We start from the raw sequence: 27,054 nt of genomic DNA, 5'->3' as shown, positions 1-27,054 counted from the left end.
GTAGTTTAGGAGGTTGTCATAGTAACGCAGGACCCTGTCTTTCAAAGATAATTTGTAAAAATCCAAATAACTTCACAGATCTTCATTGTAAAGGGTTTAAACACTGTTTCCCATGCTTGTTCAATGAACCACAAACAATTAATGAACATGGAGCTGTGGAACGGTCGTTAAGACACTTACAGCTTATAGATGGTAGGCAATTAAGGTCACAGTTATGAAAACTTAGGACACTAAGAGGCCTTTCTACGGTCTCTGAAAAACACCAAAATAAAGATGCCCAGGGTCCCTACTCATTTGCGTGAACGTGCCTTAGGCATGCTGCAAGGAGGCATGAGGACTGCAAATGTAGCCAGGGCAATAAATTGCAATGTCTGTACTGTGAGATGACTAAGACAGCGCTACAGGGAGACAGGATGGACAACTGATCATCCTCGCAGTGGCAGACCACGTGTAACACCTGCACAGGATCGATACATCCGAACATCACACCTGTGGGACAGGTACAGGATGGCAGCAACAACAACTGCTAGAGTTACACCAGGAACGCACAATACCTCCATCAGTGCTCAGACTGTCCCCAAAAGGCTGAGAGAGGCTGGACGGCGGGCTTGTAGGCCTGTTGTAAGGCAGGTCCTCACCAGACATCACTGGCAACAACGTCACCTATGGGCACAAACCCACCGTCGCTGGACCAGACAGGACTGGCAAAAAGTGCTCTTCATTGACGAGTAGCGGTTTTGTCTCACCGGGGGTGATGGTCGGATTAGCGTTTATCGTTGAAGGAATGAGCGTTAGACTGAGGCCTGTACTCTGGAGCGGGATCAACTTGGAGGTGGAGGGTCCGTCATGGTCTGGGGCGGTGTGTCACAGCATCATCAGACTGAGCTTGTTGTCATTGCAGGCAATCTCAATGCTGTGCGTTACAGGGAAGACATCCTCCTTCCTCATGTGGTACCCTTAAAATGCAAATGTAAGCATGCATACAGTGGGCTCCAAAATCGCTGACACCCCTGACTGGCAATGTACAAACAATACTTAAACAAATATAAACAATATCATTATAGAGATAAACTCCAAATACCAACATGTGAGAAACACTGTACTTTATTCATGTTTCAATGGAACCAACCCAAATCATAGTGTTATACAATTATCTTCTGGCAAGGATAACAGCATGGAGTCTTTTCCTGTAATGTTTGACAAGGTTAAGGAACACATTTGGAGGGATTTTGGACCATTCCTCTATGCAGATCCTTTCAAGATCCTTCCCATTCTTGGGTTTGCACTTATCAACTGCCCTCTTCAACTCAGCCCACAGGTTTTCCATTGGATTGAGGTCCGGCGACTGAGATGGCAGAACATTGATTTTCTTGTCACAGAACCATTTCTGTGTGGATCTTGAGGTATGTTTTGGGTCATTGTCTTGTTGGAAAGTCCACCTACAACCAAGTCCCAGCCTTCTGGCAGAGGCAACCAGATTGTCAGCCAAAATTGCCTGATACTTGGTGGAATTCATTATGCCATCAATCGTAACCAGTGCCCCTGGGCCTCTGGAATTAAAACAGCCCCAAAACATCACTGACCCACCACCATATTTCACCGTGGGTATGAGGTGCCTCTCCTTGTATGCATCTCTGTTTCGACGCCAAACATGCCGAATCTGACCAAAACTTTACATTTTGGTCTCATCTGACCAGAGCACCTTCTTCCAGTCATAATTTAAATGAGGTTTGGCAACCTCCAAGTGCCTGTGTCTTGGGGTCAGAAAGGGGTTTCTTCTAGCAGCCCTTCCAAAGAGCCTGTGGATGTGGAGGTGGTGTCTGATGGTGCTTCTTGAAACCTGGTGACCCCAAGACGCCACCAAGGCCTGCAAATCTTTCAGTGATTCTTGGGGATTTTGTTGCTTCTCTCACCATCCTCCTCCCTATCCTGGGGGGCAAAATGCATTTGCGTCCTCTACCCGTGAGGTTTTCCATATCTTTAGAATTTGTAAATAATTCCCCTGACAGTTCTCAGTGGAAATTCAATCGTTTGTGGATCTTCTTGTAGCCATGACCAGATTTATGAAGGTCTACGACCATCTTTCTCTTTTCAACTGCCGGTTCTTTTGTTTTCTTCATGGTGTTGGACGACAAGGGATATTGCATGTGTGTTCTAGTTTTTATACCCTAGTGAAACAGGAAGTGATGTAATGGCTCAATATAGTTCCTTAAAGACTTCCTGGTTTAATTTTGGTAGATGTTATTTACAATAGTCTTTAAGGGTGCCATTAATTGTGAAACCTTGATTTGGAGGAGATTGATTTTTAATTAAATGAATAAATTATTTTAGTGGGTTCCATTGAAACATTAATAAAGTACAGTATTTCTCACGTTGGAATTGTGAGTCTCTCTATAATTATATTGTTTATATTTTTTAAGGATTGTGCATTGCCAGTCAGGGGTGCCAGTAATTTTGTAGGCCCATAAACATGTATATATAGGCCCATTAAAATGTACACATACTTCCTATCTTGTTTTAGATGTTCAAGAGTGGGCTGATTTTTTCTCTCTCTCTATTTTATACCCCCTTTTTCGATCTTGTTTCATCGTTGCAACTTTCCAATGGGCTCGGGAGGCGAAGATCGAGTCATGCGTCCTCCAAAACATGAGCCGCCTAACCCGGAAGCCAGCCGAGGAAACACCATTCAACTGACGACCAAGGGTCAGCCTACAGGTGCCAGGCCCACCACAAGGAGTCGCTATGAGCCAAGTAAAGCCCCCCCCCCCCCGGCCAAACCCTCCCACGCTGGGCCAATTGTATGCCTATGGGACTCCTGATCACGGCCGGTTGTGATATAGCCCCGGTTCGAACCCGGGTCTGTAGTGACACCTCTAGCACTGCAATGCCCCCAAAAATATCATTTTCCCCCAAATAATAATTTCCCAAACAAACAGAACAATTAAACCTCCCGCGGGCCATATTGATTGGGCTCGCGGGCAAGATCCATATGTTACCCACCCTTGATGTAGGGGTTAGGGGTCAATATTGAATTTGTCCATTAGAACTTTTCTCCGTCACCATGACGACAGTGAAAGGATACGGTCGGTGCCGGGGAATAACGTCCGCCCAGTGAGCAGCTCTGCCATGATGCAGCCGACTGACCAGATGTCCACTACAACAACAAAAACATTGTTACCATCCATTCATGTAGTTGTCGGTTTTCTTGTGTGTTTGTGTGTGTGTGTGTGTGTGTGTGTGTACTAGATGAGTATGTACCAGGTGTGTGTTGTATCTGTCATGTAGTAGTGATAGTTAGTATATCATTACCTGTCATGTTGTAGTGCATCCAGTTCAGCATGATCTCTGGGGCGCGGTACCACCTGGTCGCTACATAACCAGTCATCTCATCATCAGTGTGTCGTGCCAAACCAAAGTCCAGGATCTGACGGATAAATTAAGAGATAGGGGTGTGTGTGTGTGTTGTATATGCGTGGGTGTATGTGAAGATAGGGTTAGCTTTAAACAAACTCCACAGCAGATTAAATCCTACGCTTCTAACCTCGTGTGTGGGTGGAGTGTATTAAAGCCACTCTAATAATAATGAACACACAGTACTGTAAACAGTACTATCCAACAAGAACTATTACTGCTGGTACAAATTGTGTTATTACATGTTTTATGTTGCTGATCTGAATGTTGGCGACTGTCAGGTGTTTAATTATTATTATATATATATATTTTTTTTAAAAGACAACTACAGTAACATATCGCTTTCTAGCTGGAGAAGAGGAGCTGATCAGAGCAGATGCTATATCTTAATTTGTCCCTGCTTCTCGCAGCACCAAGATAATTCTGCAGCAACAGGAAATGTGAATTATTATGTGGATTATAATTAATGGACATTGTTGTAGAGGTTGATACATTTTTCGTTCGGGATAATCAAGCCTGACATTTTAAACCTTTAATACATTACAACAGAGTGATCAGATTAAGACAGCAGATCTATAGGCACTAAGCAGGGTACAGTAGGCCAATAGTTTATTTTAAATGTTTTACCTTGAGCTCACAGTCCTCATTCACTGCCAGATTACTGGGCTTCAAATCCTGTGGAGAGAGGGAGGGAGGGAGAAGGGAGAGATGGAGGGAGGGAGGGAGAAGAGAGAGACGAAAAGAGAGAGATGGAGGGAGAAGAGATAATAGAGGGAGGGAGGAGATGGAGAGAGAGAGGGAGGAGATGGTGAGAGAGGGAGAAGAGAGAATAGAGGGAGGGAGAAGAGAGAATAGAGGGAGGGAGAAGAGAGAATAGAGGGAGGGAGAAGAGAGAATAGAGGGAGGGAGAAGAGAGAATAGAGGGAGGGAGAAGAGAGAATAGAGGGAGGGAGAAGAGAGAATAGAGGGAGGGAGAAGAGAGAATAGAGGGAGGGAGAAGAGAGAATAGAGGGAGGGAGAAGAGAGAATAGAGGGAGGGAGAAGAGAGAATAGAGGGAGGGAGAAGAGAGAATAGAGGGAGGGAGAAGAGAGAATAGAGGGAGGGAGAAGAGAGAATAGAGGGAGGGAGAAGAGAGAATAGAGGGAGGGAGAAGAGAGAATAGAGGGAGGGAGAAGAGAGAATAGAGGGAGGGAGAAGAGAGAATAGAGGGAGGGAGGAGATGGAGAGAGAGAGGAGATGGAGAGAGAGAGAGGGACGGAGGGGAGAATAAGGAAGGTATTGAGTAATATTCCCACCCTCCACCCCATGCAAGCATCTTGATTTAAATATGAAATGTAAATATGATGTAACTTACTCTGTGGATGATGTCTGCTGAATGGATATACTGCAAAACAAAACAACAATTAAGAACAAACCTTAACCTGCTGCAGCTATGGAAAAACACAGACCAGACTAGACCAGACCAGACCCAGACCAGACCCGAACAAGAACCGACCCAGACCAGATCCAGACCAGACCCAGACCAGACCAGACCCAGACCAGACCCAGACCAGACCCGACCCGACCCAGACAGAAACAGACAGACAGACAGGACAGACAGACCAGACAGACAGACAGACAGACCTTGAGTCCCCTGAGGATCTGGTATATGAGGAATTGCACATGGTCGTCTGTCAGCTTCTGACACTTCACTATGTTGTTGAGGTCTGCCCCCATCAGGTGGGTCACCAGGTACCTGCCAATCAAAAAAAAAAAGAGGAAGACAAGTTGTCACCATGGCAACAAAACAGAGAGTATGAAAGAGAGAGCATGTCTCCTTTGCCAGCACTACGAATTTCAAGCCATAAACACTGCTAAAAGCTTTACATATCCTTTAGGGTGAACCAGGGAGAGTGTTGTGTGTGTGTGTGTGTGAAGTGATATGAAGTGAAGGATATTGCGTCAGTATTCTACACACACACACTGGCAGCCATGGAGAAAGTGGAATGGTCGTTACCATGGAAATAAGGAATAATGTGTGCACGTGGTAATCCTGCATGTTCCTTAGTGAGATGAACCTCACAACAAACCATACGAAATAAAGATCTGCAGAAATTGGTTTGTTTAAATAAACCATTATATTCCACATGCGTGTGTGTGTGTGTGTGTGTGTGTGTGTGTGTGTGTGTGTGTGTGTGTGTGCATCCGCGCATGCGTTCTGCTAGGCAATTTAAACTCCACGTGCTATACGAACTGCCAGAGAGCGAGAGAGAGGGGGGGTGGGGGGGTAGAAGTGGAGGAAAGAGAAGGAGAGAAAGAAAGTGAATACTCACACGTCGTTGAATTCCTCTAGGCTGGTGGCAGGCGTGAACACATCCAACAGACCAATCACCTAACAGCAAAGGTCAAAAGGTTACACAACATTCTACACACAACAGACACGACTCACACTACAGATAAAAGGTCACACTAGAAAAAAAATATATATTGTCCGTGTCTGAATAACCGTACTTGCGTTCTAAATTTCAAGCAGACCACCATAGTCCCTGTGCCCAAAGAAGCGAAGGTAACCTGCCTAAATTATTAAGTGCTTTGATAGGCTGGTCATGGCTCACATCAACAGCATCCTCCCGGACACCCTAGACCCCCTCCAATAAGCATACCGCCCCAACAGATCCACAGATGACGCAATCTCAATCGCACTCCACACTGCCCTTTCTCACCTGGACAAAAGGAACACCCATGTGAGAATGCTGTTCACTGACTACAGCTCAGCTTAACACCATAGTGCCCTCAAAGCTCATCACTAAGCTAAGGACCCTGGGACTAAACACCTCCCTCTGCAACTGGATCCTGGACTTCCTGACGGGCCGCCCCCAGGTGGTAAGAGTAGGCAACAACACGTCTGCCACGCTGATCCTTAACACTGGAGCTGTACTTAGTCCCCTCCTGTATTCCCTGTTCACCCACGACTGCGTGGCCAAACGACTCCAACACCATCATTAAGTTTGACGACACAGCTGTGGTAGGCCTGATCACCGACAAAGATGAGACGGCCTATAGAGAGGAGGTCAGAGAAGTGTGGTGCCAGGACAACAACCTCTCTCTCAAAGTGAGCAAGACAAAGGAGCTGATCGTGGACTACTGGAAAAGGCAGGCCGAACAGGCCCCCATTAACATCGACGGGGCTGCAGTGGAGCGGGGAGAGTTTCAAGTTCTTTGTGTCCACATTACCAGCAAACTATAAACATACCAAGACAGTCGTGAAGAGGGCACGACAACCTTTTCCCCCTCAGGAGACTGAAAAGATTTGGCATGGGTCCCCAGATCCTCAAAAGGTCCTACAGCTGCAACATTGAGAGCATCCTGCCCTGTTGCATCACTGCCTGGTACGGAAACTGCTCGGCATCTGACTGTAAGGCGCTACAAGAGGATGGTGCGAACGGCCCAGTACATCACTGGGGCCATGTTCCCTGCCATCCAGGACCTATATAACAGGCGGTGTCAGAGGAAAGCCCATAAAATTGTCAGAGACTCTAGTCACCAAAGTTATAGACTGTTTTCTCTGCTACCGCACGGCAAGTGGTACCTGAGCGCCAAGTCTAGGACCAAAAGGCTCCTCAACAGCTTCTACCCCCAAGCTATAATACTGCTGCTACCACAAGGCTCTGCTACCACAAGGCTCTGCTACCACAAGGCAAGCGGTACCAGAGCGCCAAGTCCAGGACCAAAAGGCTCCTCAACAGCTTCTACCCCCAAGTCATTAGACTGATGAACAATTCATAAAAATTGCCACCGGACAATTTACATTGGCCCATTGATCCCCCCTCCTTTAGTATACTGCTGCTACTTGCTGTTTATAATCTATGCATAGTCATTTCACCCCCACCTACATGTACAAATTACCTCAACTAGCCCGTACTACTGTTTATTATCTATGCATGGTCATTTCACCCCCACCTACATGTACAACTAGCCCGTACTACTGTTTATTATCTATGCATAGTCATTTCACCCCCACCTAACCTTTACCCCTGCACCCTGCTATATGTAGCCTCGTTATTCTTATTGTGTTACTTTTTATCATTACTTTTTATTTTAGTCTACTTGGTAAATATTTTCTTAACTCTTCTTGAACTGCACTGTTGGTTAAGGGCTCGTAAGTAAACATTTCACGGTAAGGTCTACACTTGTTGTATTCGGCGCATGTGACAAATAAAGTTTGATTTGAATAGTAGGCTGATTGGTTATGCGAAAATAGACTGTTTTGTATTTTCTAACGTGTAGTATGATTTAAAATGCCAGGATGTCATACTCATAGCCTGCATGCTATTGAGGAAGAGATGAGTCTTTTCTGATCTACAGTGCCTTGCGAAAGTATTCGGCCCCCTTGAACTTTGCGACCTTTTGCCACATTTCAGGCTTCAAACAAAGATATAAAACTGTATTTTTTTGTGAAGAATCAACAACAAGTGGGACACAATCATGAAGTGGAACGACATTTATTGGATATTTCAAACTTTTTTAACAATTCAAAAACTGAAAAATTGGGCGTACAAAATTATTCAGCCCCTTCACTTTCAGTGCAGCAAACTCTCTCCAGAAGTTCAGTGAGGATCTCTGAATGATCCAATGTTGACCTAAATGACTAATGATGATAAATACAATCCACCTGTGTGTAATCAAGTCTCCGTATAAATGCACCTGCACTGTGATAGTCTCAGAGGTCCGTTAAAAGCGCAGAGAGCATCATGAAGAACAAGGAACACACCAGGCAGGTCCGAGATACTGTTGTGAAGAAGTTTAAAGCCGGATTTGGATACAAAAAGATTTCCCAAGCTTTAAACATCCCAAGGAGCACTGTGCAAGCGATAATATTGAAATGGAAGGAGTATCAGACCACTGCATATCTACCAAGACCTGGCCGTCCCTCTAAACTTTCAGCTCATACAAAGAGAAGACTGATCAGAGATGCAGCCAAGAGGCCCATGATCACTCTGGATGAACTGCAGAGATCTACAGCTGGGGTGGGAGACTCTGTCCATAGGACAACAATCAGTCGTATATTGCACAAATCTGGCATTTATGGAAGAGTGGCAAGAAGAAAGCCATTTCTTAAAGATATCCATAAAAAGTGTTGTTTAAAGTTTGCCACAAGCCACCTGGGAGACACACCAAACGTGGAAGAAGGTGCTCTGGTCAGATGAAACCAAAATTGAACTTTTTGGCAACAATGCAAAACGTTATGTTTGGCGTAAAAGCAACACAGCTGAACACACCATCCCCACTGTCAAACATGGTGGTGGCAGCATCATGCCTGCTTTTCTTCAGCAGGGACAGGGAAGATGGTTAAAATTGATGGGAAGATGGATGGAGCCAAATACAGGACCATTCTGGAAGAAAACCTGATGGAGTCTGCAAAAGACCTGAGACTGGGACGGAGATTTGTCTTCCAACAAGACAATGATCCAAAACATAAAGCAAAATCTACAATGGAATGGTTCAAAAATAAACATATCCAGGTGTTAGAATGGCCAAGTCAAAGTCCAGACCTGAATCCAATCGAGAATCTGTGGAAAGAACTGAAAACTGCTGTTCACAAATGCTCTCCATCCAACCTCACTGAGCTCGAGCTGTTTTGCAAGGAGGAATGGGAAAAAAGTTCAGTCTCTCGATGTGCAAAACTGATAGAGACATACCCCAAGCGACTTACAGCTGTAATCGCAGCAAAAGGTGGCGCTACAAAGTATTAACTTAAGGGGGCTGAATAATTTTGCACGCCCAATTTTTCAGTTTTTGATTTGTTAAAAAAGTTTGAAATATCCAATAAATGTCGTTCCACTTCATGATTGTGTCCCACTTGTTGTTGATTCTTCACAAAAAAATACAGTTTTATATCTTTATGTTTGAAGCCTGAAATGTGGCAAAAGGTAGCAAAGTTCAAGGGGGCTGGATACTTTCGCAAGGCACTGTATATAGGAAGAGTCTGGACTAGAATACAGTATACACACATATAAAGTGGGTAAAACAGTATGTAAACATCATTAAAGTGGCCAGTGATTCCAAGTCTTATGTAAATAGGGCAGCAGCCTCTAAGGTTCAGGGTTGAGTAACCGGGTGGTAGCCGGCTAGTAACAGGGACTAAGATTCAGGGCAGGGTACTGGGTGGAGGCCGGCTAGAGGGGAGTGTTTAACCGTCTGAAGCTGTTAATCAATCTCTCTGTCCCAGCTTTGATGCACCTGTACTGTCTCCACCATCTATGTGGTAGCGGGATGAACAAGATGTGGCTTGAGAGGCTGAGGTCCTTGATGATCTTCTTGGCCTTCCTGTGACATCGGGTGTGTGCCCCCCGGTGATGTGTTGGGCTGACCGCACCACCCTCTGGAGGTTGCAGACGGTGCAATTGCTGTACCAGGTGGCGAAACAGCCCGACAGGATGATCTCAATGGTGGATCTCTAGAAGTTTGTGATGGTCTTAGGGGCAGAGCTAAACCTCTTTAGCCTCCTGAGGTTGTAGAGGAGCTGTTGCATCTTCTTCACCACACTGTCAGTGTGGAGGCAACATTTCAGGTCCTCAATGATGTGCACACAGAGGAACTTGAAGCTCTTGACCCTCTACACTGCAGCTCCGTAGATGTGGATTGGAGCGTGCTCTCTCTGTTGTCTCCTGTCGTCCACGATCAGCTCCTTTATTTTGTTGACTTTGAGGGAGAGGTTATTTTCCTGGCACCACTTTGCCAGGGCCCTCACCTCCTCCCTGTAGGCTGTCTCATCGTTGTTGGTAATATGGCCTACTAATGTTGTGTTGACAGCAAACTTGATGATTGAGTTGGAGATGTGAAGCAAATGTTTGCTGTGTGTGTGGACGTGTTTAACTATTCTTGTGGGGACCAAAAGTTACGAGCTATGGTTAGTTTTAGAGTGAGGGTTAGGAGCTGGGTTAAGGTTAGGTTTTTATTTAGGGTTAAGAGTACAGGTTAGGGTAACTAGGTTTTGAATGAGTTTGAATTATGTGTGAGGCTGTTAACACATAGGGAAAGTGATGAATGAACTCTGAACAGGAAAAACATCCAGAATGCAATTAGAGAGAGAGGCCGAGGAGAGAGAAAAAGACATGGGGAGAGTGTGTGACCAGAGCGAGCATGCAGGCAGAGTGTGACCAGAGCTAGCATGCAGGCAGAGTGTGACCAGAGGTAGCATGCAGGCAGTGTGTGGGTGACTAGAGAGGGGGGGGGGGAGAAAAGGAGACATGTGCCAGACCCAGTGTGCCCCCTTCTAGAGAAAGGGACTGCGGTGGGTGGGTTTCATAACAACACGACTCCATGACCGCTGCGATTGGTGGACTCCAGCCAAAGCAAACAGTGATTGGCCGACTCAGGCTTTCCAAAAAAGCATAACCAACCGTGTAACCAGGCAACAGTGGGGAAATCAGCTCAAAGAATAACCGGGTCAAGAGCTGCGTCAGGTAGATCAGTGTTTTGTACTGTTACCTCACCCTGCTGCAGAGAGAGTTACCTCACCCTGCTGCAGAGAGAGTTACCTCACCCTGCTGCAGAGAGAGTTACCTCACCCTGCTGCAGAGAGAGTTACCTCACCCTGCTGCAGAGAGAGTTACCTCACCCTGCTGCAGAGAGAGTTACCTCACCCTGCTGCAGAGAGAGTTACCTCAACTCAGAGAGAGGTTTTTTAAAACTTTTAAAAATTTAAACACACACTCTTTCTGTCAGGTGTAGCATACTATTTTGTAGCATACTATCAAACACACACACTCTCTGTGGATCATACTGTATTCTCCTGTTCCCTTCCTGCAGCTGAGTTACTCACAACTCACAGAGAGACAAGTTTGGAAGTTTGGGTAGACCTTCTGCACAATCACCACCAACATTGTCAGATTCAGATTATTAGTTAAACTCCGACTTCACCCTAACACACAGCGGTTGACCCAGTGTGTTACCGTTGTAAACACCCCTGAATCATTCAGTGAAACCACACACCCCCGAAGGAAGAGAATGGTGTTGTTTACTCCTGATCTACAGAAAACTTCCCTTCACACCAGAAGCACGGCTTTAACAGGGCTGAGGGGGCTTTGTCGGTTCTAGCGATTGTGGTTCTATGGATGTGACACGGATCTGTTGACAGCTGAGAGAAGCTACACTGTTAGAAGCTAGAGGATCATGTATCAGCTCTGAGAGAAACTACACTGTTAGAAGCTAGAGGATCATGTAGCAGCTCTGAGAGAAGCTACACTGTTAGAAGCTAGAGGATCATGTAGCAGCTCTGAGAGAAGCTACACTGTTAGAAGCTAGAGGATCATGTAGCAGCTCTGAGCGAAGCTACGCTGTTAGAAGCTAGAGGATCATGTATCAGCTCTGAGAGAAGCTACACTGTTAGAAGCTAGAGGATCATGTATCAGCTCTGAGAGAAGCTACACTGTTAGAAGCTAGAGGATCATGTAGCAGCTCTGAGAGAAGCTACACTGTTAGAAGCTAGAGAATCATGTAACAAACTTGTTACAAAGACGTCTTACACTTGACCCCCTTCACACACAGACACTCAGGTGCACACACACACTTCTCCATCTGCTCTTTAGTTTAAGAGACAGCGATCAATAGCCTTTTTATAGAACACAGACATTCAGTACCACAGTCAGATACAACTCCTCTCACTCGAGGTCAGGTCAGCTTGCTCAAGAGTGAAGGCATGTCCACTCGTGCAAGCACACGCACACGACAGATTTTCCCACCGAAATCTCGATTGGAGGACTCTTGGAAGGCTCAAAATGGGATTCGTAAAAACCTGGGAACTTTGGAAAAGTTTCAAGAATTTCTTCACCCCAGTAATGAATCAGTAAAAGGTCATGGAGGGGTTAACTCATATGTCTGTGTGTGTTGGGGTTAACTCACATTCTCGTGTTTCATGTGTTTCAGGAGCCTTAGTTCTCTGTAGGTCCTCTTAGCGTGGATAATTGACTGGAACGGCCTGGACAGCTTCTTCACCGCCATCTTCTGCCCAGACTTCACGTCATACGACGAGCTGCAGTATTGAAGAGCACACACACACACGATACCTTACGACATGGTAATGACAACATTCATATCATTCCTGATATCACATGAAATTCCTGTTATCACATTCATGACATGTTGTACATCAATAATTCAACACTAACATTGCTTTTATTCCGTGTGTGTGTATGCTACTTTCAACCCAACTTTTAATTCAACAATGATGTAATATTGTGTGAAGAGGCGCTGTAAACATGGGACCTGGAGAGGTCACGCCCAGAAATATGCTCCTTTTGATTCTCTGTCCCCAACGCACTAGACGACCAGTCCGTATAGCCTTTAGCCATACCCTTATCCTACTCTGTTCCTCTGGTGATGTAGAGGTTAACCCAGGCCCTGTAGCCCACAGTACTACACCTATTCCCCAGGCGCTATCATTTGTTGACTTCTGTAACCGTAAAAGCCTTGGTTTCATGCATGTTACCATCAGAAGCCTCCTCCCTAAGTTTGTTTTACTCACTGCTTTAGCACACTCTGCCAACCCTGATGTCCTAGCAGTGTTTGAATCCTGGCGTAGGAAGGCCACCAACAATTCTAAAATGTCCATCCCCAACTACAACATTTTCCTCCAAGATAGAACTGCCAAAGGGGGTGAAGTTGCAATCTACTGCAGAGATAGCATGACAGAACTATGCAGGCTATCCAGGTCTGTGCCCAAACAGTTCGAACTTCTACTTTTAAAAACCCATCTCTCCAGAAATAAGTCTCTCACTGTTGCTGCTTGTTATAGACCCCCCCTCAGCTCCCAGCTGTGCCCTAGACACCATATGTGAATTAATTGCCCCCCCATTTATCTTCAGAGTTTGTACTGTTAGGTGACCTAAACTGGGATATGCTTAACACCCCGGCCGTCCTACAGTCTAAGCTAGATACCCCCAATCTAACACAAATTATCAAGGAACCTACCAGGTGCAACCCTAAATCCGTAAACACAGTCACCCTCATAGATAGATATAAAAGAGCTTTCCTCACCATCTTACATAAGCATGCCCCATTCAAAAATGTAGAACTAAGAACAGATATTGCTCTTGGCTCACTCCAGACTTGACTGCCCTTGAACGGCACAAAAACATACTGTGCAGCCGTCTTCGTCGACCTGGCCAAGGCTTTCGACTCTGTCAATCACTGCTTTCTTATCGGCAGACTCAATAGCCTTGGTTTCTCAAATGACTGCCTCGCCTGGTTCACCAACTACTTCTCAGACAAAGTTCAGTGTGACCAATCGTAGGGCATGTTGTCCGGACCTCTGGCAGTCTCTATGGGGGTGCCACAGGGTTAAATTCTCAGGCCGACTCTTTTCTCTGTATACATCAATGATGTTACTCTTGCTGTTGGTGATTCTCTGATCCACCTCTACGCAGACGACACCATTCTGTATACTTCTGGCCCTCTTTGGACACTGTGTTAGCAAACCTCCAGACGAGCTTCAATGCCATACAACTCTCCTTCCGCTGCCTCCAACTGCTCTTAAATGCAAGTAAAACTAAATGCATGCTCTTCAACCGATCGCTGCCCGCACCTACCCGCCAGTCCAGCATCACTACTCTGGACGGTTCTGATTTAGAATATGTGGACAACTACAAATACCTAGGTGTCTGGTTAGACAGTAAACTCTCCTAGCCTCCAACACTCTACTCAGCAAATTGGATGTAGTCTATCACAGTGCCATCCGTTTTGTCACCAAAGCCCCATATACTACCCACCACTGCGACTTGTATGCTCTAGTTGGCTGGCCCTCGCTTCATATTTGTTGCCTAACCCACTGGCTCCAGGTCATCTATAAAAGTCTTTGCTAGGTAAAGCCCCGCCTTATCTCAGCTCACTGGTCACCATAGCAATACCCACCCATAGCACGCGCTCCAGCAGGTATATCTCACTGGTTGTCCCCAAAGCCAACTCCTTGTTTGTCCGCCTTTCCTTCCAGTTCTCTGCTGCCAATGACTGGAACGAATAGCAAAAAAAAAATCACAGAAGCTGGAGTCTTATATCATCCTCACTAATATTAAGCACCAGCTGTCAGAGCAACTTACCGATCATTGCACCTGTACATAGCCCATCTGTAAATAGTCCACCCAACTACCTCATCCTCATATTGTAATTTATTTTTTTGCTCCTTTACACCCTAGTCTCTATTTGAACATTCATCTTCTGCACATCTATCACTCCACTGTTAATTGCTAAATTGTAATTATTTCACCACTATGGCCTATTTATTGCCTTACCTCCCTAATCTTACCTCATTTGCACACACTGTATATAGATGTTCCTATTGTGTTATTGACTGTACATTTGTTTATCCCATGTGTAACTATGTGTTGTTTGTGTCGCACTGCTTTGATTTAATCTTGTCCAGGTCGCAGTTGTAAATGAGAACTTGTTCTGAACTGGCCTACCTGGTTAAATAAACATGGGTCCTGGAGAGGTGCTGTACACATGGGACCTGGAGAGGTGCTGTACACAGTTTCTCAAAACTCCCCTGATTTCTCCCCCTTCTACCACCTACACAGTCTCTTCCCCAACCCACCTCCCGAACTGATCTTGGAAACAATAATGGGTCTCCGTACTAGGTTGCCATGGCAGCAGGAGCTGGCGTGGTCAGAATTCTGTGTAATGTTTTTTTCCAGGAAGTCGTAAGTAGGGCAGTAGTTGTAACATTGAGTGCCTTAAACACCATAAACACACTTCTACCGCACACTAGAGCAAACAAACAAAACCCAGGCAACAACATTTTAGGAAATCATACTCCGGTAGGCCAGGAGAGAATTATGCTTCTGGCTGGTTGCTGGTCATTGACCCTTTCCTAATTCTGTTCTGCTTATGGCCTATATTCATGGAGGCTCGTTATTGCACTTAGTTTCATCATAGGGTAATGGGATCGTACGTCCAGACCGGCCTGTTAGTTCTGCAGATTGCCTACTGCTTTGTAGATGGATGGTGTCCTGTGTGTGTGTGTGTGTGTGTGTGTGGGTGTGTCAGACTCTCAGCATTGTTGTCTGTGTCCTGCAGTCTCCTCAGCCATTAGGCAGGCTAAAGAAGGCAGTGCCACTCAGCCAGGGCCTGCATGCAGTGAAACACCAAACGCACCTCATGTTAGATTATCTGAGATGGCTGATCATGTTTATGTTTCAAAGAACATGTCTGACCGCCTGTAGGGGAGATTCTTGGGGCAACCTTTGCCCTTCCAACTGACAGATGAGATACAACATGGTCTATCAACACATGGTTTTAGTATATGTTAACAGCTAATACAGCTGCTGCACCCTTCTCATAACAACCCCATCAGCTCCTGACCATCCGGTTCCTATAGCAGCTGACTGTTAACAGATTACAGCACCACTGTAACAGGAAATACAGTGATGTCACTATCCATGGGAAGCCAGAGCTGACCATCTGGCAGTCAGAGTCTCTAGAAGCTCCTACTTTACTGGTCTCAATGGGGCCAATCCTAACTTGCACCTAAGTCACATTTTTCACTCACCTAGTCTCCCATTGACAGTGATGCCTTAGGATTTGCCCCTATGTTATGTTACTGTCTGCTAAGAGGTGGATGTGACCGATAGTGACTCCGCTTCTTCATGACATCTGTCCATATGTACAACAGTAACCAGGCTTGGCTGTAACACACACACGGGGCTTGGCTGTAACGAGGCCTGGCCTACACGGGGCTTGGCTGTAACACACACACGGGGCTTGGCTGTAACACACACACGGGGCTTGGCTGTAACACACACACACGGGGCTTGGCTGTAACACACACACACACGGGGCTTGGCTGTAACACACACACACGGGGCTTGGCTGTAACACACACACGGGGCTTGGCTGTAACACACACACGGGGCTTGGCTGTAACACACACACGGGGCTTGGCTGTGCTCCCTGCTACAGTAATTCCTCAGCATGTCCACACCCTGAGACTGAACAGAGAGTACAGAGAGCAGAGGTTGAGTGGGTGTTAAACCTGCCCTGCCCATCCGAGTCTCTCACTCACACACACACACACATCTGATTTGTATCAGTGATATATTGGGGCAGTGACAGCTATGGCATATCTCCTGACAAACACTTTCCTATAAATTACCTCTCTATATATACACACACCATGTTGCCAAATACAGACACTGTTGTGTTTCCCCTTCAAATACCAAGGAAGCAAGTTCCTACGAAGAAGTCTGACATGTATAGGAGCTGCTTTTTTTTTTCTGAGAGTAAACTTGCTACCACAACTGCACGCCCACGTGGTCATGTTCAAGAAAGCAGGCCTATCATGGGTTGTCTCGTCTCCACTGTTTCGTTTCCATAATGAATGCATGTGTTTGGGAAGCTTGGTTTTGTAGCTGGATTTTTTTTTTTTCATTTTGTCTGTCATAGTTAGTGTACCTATGATGAAAATTACAGGCCTCATCTTTTTAAGTGGGAGAACTTGCACAATTGGTGGCTGACTAAATACTTTTTTGCCCTACTGTACATACATTAACTATGACTGACGAGATGGTTGACTGGCTGAAAGGCTGGCATGCCACGTTGTGTTGTGCAGTCGTGCTGCGCATATGATAAGATCACTACAATGTGTTAAAGTGATTCCTGGTATGTTAGATCACTCCAGGAGACGTGAGAGCTGATCATCTGAGTAGCAGGACGGCAAAAAAGAAACCCTGGAACACAGCCACAGAGTGACTGACCAACAGTTTGGCAGGGCGACCAACCGACTGACCAACAGTCTGGCAGGGCGAGCGACTGACCAACAGTCTGGCAGGGCGACCAACCGACTGGACTGACCAACAGTCTGGCAGGGCGACCAACTGACCAGACTGACCAACAGTCTGGCAGGGCGAGCGACTGACCGGACTGACCAACAGTCTGGCAGGGCGAGCGACTGACCGGACTGACCAACAGTCTGGCAGGGCGAGCGAGGGACTGACCAACAGTCTGGCAGGGCGAGCGAGCGACTGACCAACAGTCTGGCAGGGCGAGCGAGCGACTGACCAACAGTCTGGCAGGGCGAGCGAGCGACTGACCAACAGTCTGGCAGGGCGAGCGAGCGACTGACCAACAGTCTGGCAGGGCGAGCAAGCGACTGACCAACAGTCTGGCAGGGCGAGCAAGCGACTGACCAACAGTCTGGCAGGGCGAGCAAGCGACTGACCAACAGTCTGGCAGGGCGAGCGACTGACCAACAGTCTGGCAGGGCGAGCGACTGACCAACAGTCTGGCAGGGCGAGCGACTGACCAACAGTCTGGCAGGGCGAGCGACTGACCAACAGTCTGGCAGGGCGAGCGACTGACCAACAGTCTGGCAGGGCGAGCGACTGACCAACAGTCTGGCAGGGCGAGCGACTGACCAACAGTCTGGCAGGGCGAGCGACTGACCAACAGTCTGGCAGGGCGAGCGACTGACCAACAGTCTGGCAGGGCGAGCGACTGACCAACAGTCTGGCAGGGCGAGCGACTGACCAACAGTCTGGCAGGGCGAGCGACTGACCAACAGTCTGGCAGGGCGAGCGACTGACCAACAGCCTGGCAGGGCGAGCGACTGACTGGACTGACCAACAGTCTGGCAGGGCGAGCGACTGACTGGACTGACCAACAGTCTGGCAGGGCGAGCAACTGACTGGGCGAACGACTGATTGACAACTAACTGACTGGAGACAGGACAACAGGAACTGACCCATGGAAGAAGTTTAATGTTACATGCACACATACAGTGAAAAATGCCTTTCTTGCAAACTCAAACCCAACAATGCAATAATCAAATCAAACTTTGTCACATGCGTCAAACACAACAGGTATTTGTGAAAGGCTTACTGACAAGACCTGAACCAACAATGTAGTTCAAGAAAGAATTTAGTTAATTTGGTAAATATTTTCTTAAGTAAAAAAATAACAAAAAGTAACACAATAAAATAAGAATAAGGAGGCTATATACAGGGGGTATGGGTACGGAGTCAATGTGCGGGGGTACTGGTTAGTCAGGCTATATACAGGGGGTATGGGTACGGAGTCAATGTGCGGGGGTACTGGTTAGTCAGGCTATATACAGGGGGTATGGGTACGGAGTCAATGTGCGGGGGTACTGGTTAGTCAGGCTATATACAGGGGGTATGGGTACGGAGTCAATGTGCGGGGGTACAGGTTAGTCAGGCTATATACAGGGGGTATGGGTACGGAGTCAATGTGCGGGGGTACTGGTTAGTCAGGCTATATACAGGGGGTATGGGTACGGAGTCAATGTGCGGGGGTACTGGTTAGTCAGGCTATATACAGGGGGTATGGGTACGGAGTCAATGTGCGGGGGTACTGGTTAGTCAGGCTATATACAGGGGGTATGGGTACGGAGTCAATGTGCGGGGGTACTGGTTAGTCAGGCTATATACAGGGGGTATGGGTACGGAGTCAATGTGCGGGGGTACAGGTTAGTCAGGCTATATACAGGGGGTATGGGTACGGAGTCAATGTGCGGGGGTACTGGTTAGTCAGGCTATATACAGGGGGTATGGGTACGGAGTCAATGTGCGGGGGTACTGGTTAGTCAGGCTATATACAGGGGGTATGGGTACGGAGTCAATGTGCGGGGGTACTGGTTAGTCAGGCTATATACAGGGGGTATGGGTACGGAGTCAATGTGCAGGGGTACTGGTTAGTCAGGCTATATACAGGGGGTATGGGTACGGAGTCAATGTGCAGGGGTACTGGTTAGTCAGGCTATATACAGGGGGTATGGGTACGGAGTCAATGTGCGGGGGTACTGGTTAGTCAGGCTATATACAGGGGGTATGGGTACGGAGTCAATGTGCAGGGGTACTGGTTAGTCAGGCTATATACAGGGGGTATGGGTACGGAGTCAATGTGCGGGGGTACTGGTTAGTCAGGCTATATACAGGGGGTATGGGTACGGAGTCAATGTGCAGGGGTACTGGTTAGTCAGGCTATATACAGGGGGTATGGGTACGGAGTCAATGTGCAGGGGTACAGGTTAGTCAGGCTATATACAGGGGGTATGGGTACGGAGTCAATGTGCGGGGGTACTGGTTAGTCAGGCTATATACAGGGGGTATGGGTACGGAGTCAATGTGCAGGGGTACTGGTTAGTCAGGCTATATACAGGGGGTATGGGTACGGAGTCAATGTGCGGGGGTACTGGTTAGTCAGGCTATATACAGGGGGTATGGGTACGGAGTCAATGTGCGGGGGTACTGGTTAGTCAGGCTATATACAAGGGGTATGGGTACGGAGTCAATGTGCGGGGGTACTGGTTAGTCAGGCTATATACAGGGGGTATGGGTACGGAGTCAATGTGCGGGGGTACTGGTTAGTCAGGCTATATACAGGGGGTATGGGTACGGAGTCAATGTGCGGGGGTACTGGTTAGTCAGGCTATATACAGGGGGTATGGGTACGGAGTCAATGTGCGGGGGTACTGGTTAGTCAGGCTATATACAGGGGGTATGGGTACGGAGTCAATGTGCGGGGGTACTGGTTAGTCAGGCTATATACAGGGGGTATGGGTACGGAGTCAATGTGCGGGGGTACTGGTTAGTCAGGCTATATACAGGGGGTATGGGTACGGAGTCAATGTGCGGGGGTACTGGTTAGTCAGGCTATATACAGGGGGTATGGGTACGGAGTCAATGTGCGGGGGTACTGGTTAGTCAGGCTATATACAGGGGGTATGGGTACGGAGTCAATGTGCGGGGGTACTGGTTAGTCAGGCTATATACAGGGGGTATGGGTACGGAGTCAATGTGCGGGGGTACTGGTTAGTCAGGCTATATACAGGGGGTATGGGTACGGAGTCAATGTGCGGGGGTACAGGTTAGTCAGGCTATATACAGGGGGTATGGGTACGGAGTCAATGTGCGGGGGTACAGGTTAGTCAGGCTATATACAGGGGGTATGGGTACGGAGTCAATGTGCGGGGGTACAGGTTAGTCAGGCTATATACAGGGGGTATGGGTACGGAGTCAATGTGCAGGGGTACAGGTTAGTCAGGCTATATACAGGGGGTATGGGTACGGAGTCAATGTGCGGGGGTACAGGTTAGTCAGGCTATATACAGGGGGTATGGGTACGGAGTCAATGTGCGGGGGTACTGGTTAGTCAGGCTATATACAAGGGGTATGGGTACGGAGTCAATGTGCGGGGGTACTGGTTAGTCAGGCTATATACAGGGGGTATGGGTACGGAGTCAATGTGCGGGGGTACTGGTTAGTCAGACTATATACAGGGGGTATGGGTACGGAGTCAATGTGCGGGGGTACTGGTTAGTCAGGCTATATACAGGGGGTATGGGTACGGAGTCAATGTGCGGGGGTACTGGTTAGTCAGGCTATATACAGGGGGTATGGGTACGGAGTCAATGTGCGGGGGTACAGGTTAGTTGAGGTAATTTGTACATGTAGGAAGGGGTAAAGTGATAATAAACAGGGAGTAGCAGCAGTGTAAAAATAAGTGTGTGTGTGTTGGGGGGGGGGGGGGTCTATGTAAATAGTCTGAGTGGCCATTTGATTAATTGTTCAGCAGTCTTCTGGCTTGGGGGTAGAAGCTGCGAGGCACTGCAAGCTGTGCCACTAGAGATTCTGGATTTGAGTCCAGGCTCTGTCGCAGCCGGAAGAGCCATGGGGTGGTGCACAATTGGCCCAGCGCCGTGCGGGTTACTGGAGGGTTAGGCCGGCAGGGAGTCCTTGGCCCATCGGACACTAGCGACTCCTGTGGTGGGCCGGGCACAGTGCACGCTGACACGGTCGCCAGGTGTACGGTGTTTCCTCTGACACATTGGTGCGGCTGGTTAAGTGAGCATTGTGTTTCGACCTTCGACCTCTCCCGAGTCCATACAGGAGTTGCAGCGATGAGACGAGACTGTAACTACCAATTGGATACCACGAAACTGGAGAGAAAAAGGGGTCAAATGAAAGAAGAAGCTGTTAAGGAGCCTTTTGGACCTAGACTTGGCACTCTGGTACCGCTTGCCTTGTGGTAGCAGAGCCTTGTGGTAGCAGAGCCTTGTGGTAGAAGCAGTATTATAGCTTGGGGGTAGAAACTGTTAAGGAGCCTTTTGGTCCTGGACTTGGCGCTCTGGTACCGCTTGCCTTGTGGTAGCAGAGCCTTGTGGTAGCAGAGCCTTGTGGTAGCAGCAGTATTATAGCTTGGGGGTAGAAGCTGTTAAGGAGCCGTTTGGTCCTAGACTTGGCGCTCTGGTACCGCTTGCCGTATTACTAAATATAACAAGGTAGAATAAAACACACAAGATTTAGAAATAAGAAAAACACAAAGTATGTAAGCATACTTTATACAGGGTCAGTTCCAGTAGTGTATTTACAATGTGCAGGGATACTGGTTAATATGTATAGAGGAAAGGTGACTCGGAATCAGGATATGATAAACAGAACACCATGATGATTGTATGCGAGTGGGTGTGGGTGTGTGTGTGTATAGAGTCAGTATACATGTTGGTGCATATTATGTGTGTGAGCAAATGATGGAGTGAGTGTTTGTGTGTGTGTAGGGCCGTGTGAGTGTGTAAGGCCGTGTGAGTGTGTATGAGTGAGAGTGTGTGTGAGTGAGAGTGTGTGTGAGGTGTGTAGGGCCGTGTGAGGTGTGTAGGGCCGTGTGAGGTGTGTAGGGCCGTGTGAGGTGTGTAGGGCCGTGTGAGGTGTGTATGAGTGAGTGTGTGAGGTGTGTAGGGCCGTGTGAGGTGTGTAGGGCCGTGTGAGGTGTGTAGGGCCGTGTGAGGTGTGTAGGGCCGTGTGAGGTGTGTAGGGCCGTGAGAGTGTGTATGAGTGAGAGTGTGTATGAGTGAGAGTGTGTATGAGTGAGAGTGTGTAGGGCCGTGTGAGTGTGTAGGGCCGTGTGAGGTGTGTAGGGCCGTGTGAGGTGTGTAGGGCCGTGTGAGGTGTGTAGGGCCGTGTGAGGTGTGTAGGGCCGTGTGAGGTGTGTAGGGCCGTGTGAGGTGTGTAGGGCCGTGTGAGGTGTGTAGGGCCGTGTGAGTGTGCACAGAGACTAATAAAATACCACTGTCAACTAAGTCTCTGTAGCCATTTGTTAGCTATTTAGTAGCCTTATGGCTTGGGGATAGAAGTTGTTCAGGAGCCTGTTGGTGTCACCGGTACCGCTTGCCGTGCGGAAGCAGAGAGAACAGTCTATGGCTTGGGTGGCTGGAGTCTAACGATTTTCCCCAGGCCTTCCTTTCACACCGCCTGATATAGAGGTCCTGGATGAGGCAGGGAGCTCGTCCCCAGTGACATACTGGGCTGTCCTCACTCCCCTCTGTAGTGCCATGCGATCGAGGGCGGTGTTATTGCCATACCAAGGGGTGATGCAGCCAGTCAAGATGCTCTCAGTGGTGTAGCTGGATAACCTTTTGATGATTTGAGGGCCCAAGCCAAACCTTTTCAACATCCTGAGGGGGAAGAAGCACGGTCACACCTTCTGTGCGCGTGGATCCTTTTAAGTTCTTAGTGATTTGAACAGCCAAGACAACTGGGAGGAGGTAGAGTTAGTCTATTAATACCTCACTACTCTCCCATTATACTGTTTACTACTGCCTCTCTCACCACTGCATTAAATCAGTATACATATGCTGTGTCCAGGAGAGCAGAGATGCAGCAGGTCATCAATATGTGGTTATCATACTGAGAGAGACATTCTGAGGTTAGCTAAACTAACATTAAATTAAGCCTTGCAGCTACCCTTACCACTATCCCTAAACATCATAATATATTTGCTAATCAGTTCAGTTGCTTCTCACTTTCTGATGATAAATCACCCTTAACATAGTCCTTTATAGAATGACCACCCAGTGACAGACGGTCAAAGCATCATTCTCCAACTGAAAGCAAAATGAGACATCTGCAGCTGCTACTGTACAAAACAACCCAGTAGTGACACACACACACACTTATCCTGTCCAGAAGAGAAAATAACTATTCTCCAAGGGCACGAGGATTAAGTAATAATAGTACATAATAATGAGGTCTTCTTGTCAAAGGGACATTGAATAGGATGACTAAACTAAATCAGTGCTGAGGAGTGTAGGCTACCTAAGCTTGAGGCTATGACTCATCCCTGTAGACACAATGGGTAATTATGACATCATTCTAGAATCCCCCCCAAAGTCTGAGCCAAATGTTTCTTAAATTTTGTATTACTATTGGACATCAACGACTAAAAACACCAGGAAATCAGCTAAGTCATTTTCATTTAGGAAATCTTTTTAAGTATTCCCACGCATAACAGGGTGACTTGATTGTATACAAATGTAAGCCTCTGCCCGAATACCATGTGACTTACTGTCAGTCACACACACTGCTGGCTTGGAGTGGAGTACTAGAACGAACATGCATGGATGTTAAAGGAGGCAAAGGGCTATTGGGCACAGGGGTGATGTAACTAGAAGCTTAAGTTCAGTTTCGGTCACTTTAAGCTTACATACAGGCGCAAAGCACAATGAATTAGCCAAGATCAAGAAACATTATGTGGGACAAATCTAATAGCCTATGTATAGCTTGTAAAAACCATGCAGAAAATGTTGTTCCATTTAGAACACTAATCATTTTTATGACCCTAGTCATTTAGCAGACGCTCTTATATGGAACAATTTACAGGAACAATTAGGGTTAAGTGCCATGCTCAAAGAGCACGCACATCGGCAGATTTTTCATTAAGTCGGCTCGGGGATTCGAACCAGCAAGATACAGACGTCACAGTTGAAAACACACTTATTGTTATCCAACATTTTGGAGATAGACGCCAGAACCATATAGGCTACACATTCTGATTCTACAATCTTGACAGATGATGCATTAGCTTTGTTGTTTATGTGCTGCTGGCAACGACATGCGATACGTGCGTGCACTCATTGGCACACTGCGTTCTCACCGATAAGTAGGCTGTGTTAACAATAACAATCTGCACCATTTAACAAATTCCTCGAAAACTATTTCGATTGTGCCTTTAATGTTTACTTGAGAGTCAATAGTGAATAGCCTTTCTTCTGGCAGCTAACTTCTCGCAAATGACAATCTATGTTTGTTTACAGGATGTTGTGCGCCATGAAAAACATCCGTCAAACAAAAATGTTTTGATCAGCACAAAAACAAAGATAATCCGAGACAAACCCGAAGCACCCCGAAGCGTGCAGTAGGACAACAATCTGGTTTGAGTAACATTAGTCTAATAAATTGTTACACTGGCTGAAACTTTGTAGATTCCCTGCACGATTTGTGATTTGATGCATTTGCATATTGCTACACTGATGCTATCGTTTATTGGTAGATCATCACAGTAGATTGAGCAAGCTTTGAATTTCCCCAGGCCCTATAACTATGGGGTTGGGCGTTAGGTTAAACCTCAGCCAACTCTGATATTTGTTATGCAACAGTCAACTCTATAGTCCTCTGAGATATTGTTATAATGCACGGTATTTACCAGACTGATCCATAGGCTCCAGAGCCGACCGGGGACAGGGATTGATACCGCTCCGGGACCTCCCATATCGTTTTGTTCAGCTCCTGTCGGTAGAAAGTGGGTCTCTCCTTGTGAGACATTCCTGCAGAATTCAGAGACTACGAGACAAACAAGCCAGTCGTAACTTCGGTTTCCTCCTTCGCGTGGCAGTAGAGCCTTTCTGAAAACTAAAAACTCAATACAACGAGAACTATTGTTGACCCAACCAATACATAAATTGGATCTCGCGCATTCCGGGCAGTGCAACGGTGCAAACGTTATCCCGTGCACTATATATGAGGACGTCTCTTTGAGGACAGCAGACTCCTAAAACAACACGTTCAGTCAGCGAGCTACAGTAGATTTCCCTCTATGCAGATTCCAATCTGTTTCTTGTGTTGAAGAGGACCTAAACTGAACATAATTCTCGCTCCGTCAAAGACGAAGCGCGCTCCCGTCCCGATTCTCACTTCTCGCGCGATTTGAGTTTAGTAGCTGGGGAAATCCCGCTGTGGGGATTCCTAATCTCTTTTTACTGCAGGCTACGTAATATGTTGACATTAATTAAATAGCCCTGTGAAATAGAGTGATATATATTTGCGCGTTGCCACAATATATATATTAAAGCACAAATCTTACGATGACCAAGCCCTTCAAAGTGTATGATTCCTTACTATCGTGATGGTCCTCCTATATTTTGAATTGCCCTGGGACAAGCATTCTGCATTCATTTTTACTTGCAGTAAGAGTAGGTATTAACTGTTCATTTAATTCGGTAACAAGTACTGATTAGCCTATGTATCCTATACGTTTATATCAAAGACACTCATTACACCCTATTTCTTTTGCTATATATACTGAACAAAAATATAAATGCAACCTGTAAAGTGTTGGTCCCATGTTTCACGAGCTGAAATAAAAGATCCCAGAAATGTTCCATATGCACAAAAAGCTGGTTTCTCTCCAATTGTGTTTACATCCCTGTTAGTGAGCGTTTCTCCTTTGCCAAGACAATCATCCACCTTCTTATTATTTGGTATAATGGCGTTCACAACAATTATATGTGCATTCAGCCACCTAGTGTACAGGTGGATAATAAACATCCAAAAAGGAAATCGATACACCTGACAGGTGTGTCATATCAAGAAGCTGATTAAACAGCATGATCATTACACAGATGGACTTTGTGCTGAGGACAATAAAAGCCCCTGAAAAACCCAACATTATGCCACAGTTTTTGAGGGAGCGTGCAATTGGCATGCTGACTGCAGGAATGTCCAACAGAGCTCTTGCCAGCGAATTGAACGTTCAAATCTCTAACTTAAGCCACCTCCAATGTCATTTTAGAGAATTTGGCAGTACGTCCAACCGGCCTCACAACCACAGACCAGGTGTTACCACGTGTAACGGATGTGAAATAGCTAGCTAGTTAGCGGTGGTGCAGGCTAGCGGTGGTGCACCGTTTCAATCGGTGACGTCACTTGCTCTGAGACCTTGAAGTAGTGGTTCCCCTTGCTATTTATGAAGATTTTACACTATTGTGGAGAGATGTACTGTTTGGATTCTTTACATACAATAGAAATAAGCGGAATCATTTTTATGTAATTAATTTCATTATTCTTTTGGCCAAATTTCATATACACAAATGTAAATTTACAAACAGAAAACCACATTTTCGTACCCTACAAAAAGAAATTGAACTGTATTTTAAGACAGTTAAATGCTCTACTAACAAAAAAGCTGTTAGAATTGTAAGTATATGCATGTCCCTTAAGGTCCTTGTGTAATTGTAATGTGATATTGTACCCCCTAGCTCGATTGTCTATTGTTTGTAATCTATGTATGCTTGTGTTCCCTCATGTGCTTTATGTATTGATTTGAAATTAATAAAAAATAAAATAAAAAAATAAAAAAATAAAAAAAGTGGTTCCCCTTGCTCTGCAAGGGCCGCGGCTTTTGTGGAGCGATGGGTAACGATGCTTCGTGGGTGGCTGTTGTTGATGTGTGCAGAGGGTCCCGGGTATGAGCGAGGGTACGGTCTAAAGTTATACTGTTACACACACAAGCCCTGGACCTCCACATCCGGCTTCTTCACCTCTCTATAATTTCTGTAATAAAGCCCTTTTGTGGGGAAAATGAATTCTGATTGGCTGGGC

General features: G+C 46.5%; 1 protein-coding gene across 4 annotated transcripts in view; it reads right to left on the bottom strand.

Moving 5' to 3' along the window:
* Positions 1-25,933, bottom strand: part of LOC110494762 (mitogen-activated protein kinase 14A) — a 34,674-nt gene extending 8,741 nt beyond the window's left edge. The window contains exons 1-10 of one of the 4 annotated variants that reach the window (XM_036950813.2): positions 25,779-25,933; positions 24,881-25,017; positions 14,303-14,398; positions 12,296-12,425; positions 5,725-5,783; positions 5,036-5,147; positions 4,767-4,796; positions 4,039-4,086; positions 3,310-3,424; positions 3,083-3,154 (exon numbers count right to left, since the gene is read on the bottom strand). In XM_036950813.2, coding sequence (XP_036806708.1) covers positions 3,083-3,154; positions 3,310-3,424; positions 4,039-4,086; positions 4,767-4,796; positions 5,036-5,147; positions 5,725-5,783; positions 12,296-12,425; positions 14,303-14,398; positions 24,881-25,017; positions 25,779-25,838 — 859 coding nt within the window. In that variant the 5' untranslated portion in view covers positions 25,839-25,933. Of the gene's footprint in view, positions 1-3,082; positions 3,155-3,309; positions 3,425-4,038; positions 4,087-4,766; positions 4,797-5,035; positions 5,148-5,724; positions 5,784-12,295; positions 12,426-14,302; positions 14,399-24,880; positions 25,383-25,778 lie in introns of those variants that run through there. The other 3 variants (XM_036950815.2, XM_036950814.2, XM_036950816.2) reach the window with 3 other exon arrangements.
* Between the last annotated feature and the right edge of the window lie 1,121 nt (positions 25,934-27,054).

This window comes from Oncorhynchus mykiss, chromosome 17 (assembly GCF_057628025.1).
Source record: "Oncorhynchus mykiss isolate SJ-2025 chromosome 17, ASM5762802v1, whole genome shotgun sequence".
NCBI lineage: Eukaryota > Metazoa > Chordata > Actinopteri > Salmoniformes > Salmonidae > Oncorhynchus > Oncorhynchus mykiss.
Note: the sequence above shows the minus strand (reverse complement) of the source record. Positions and strands in the feature narration are given on the sequence as shown.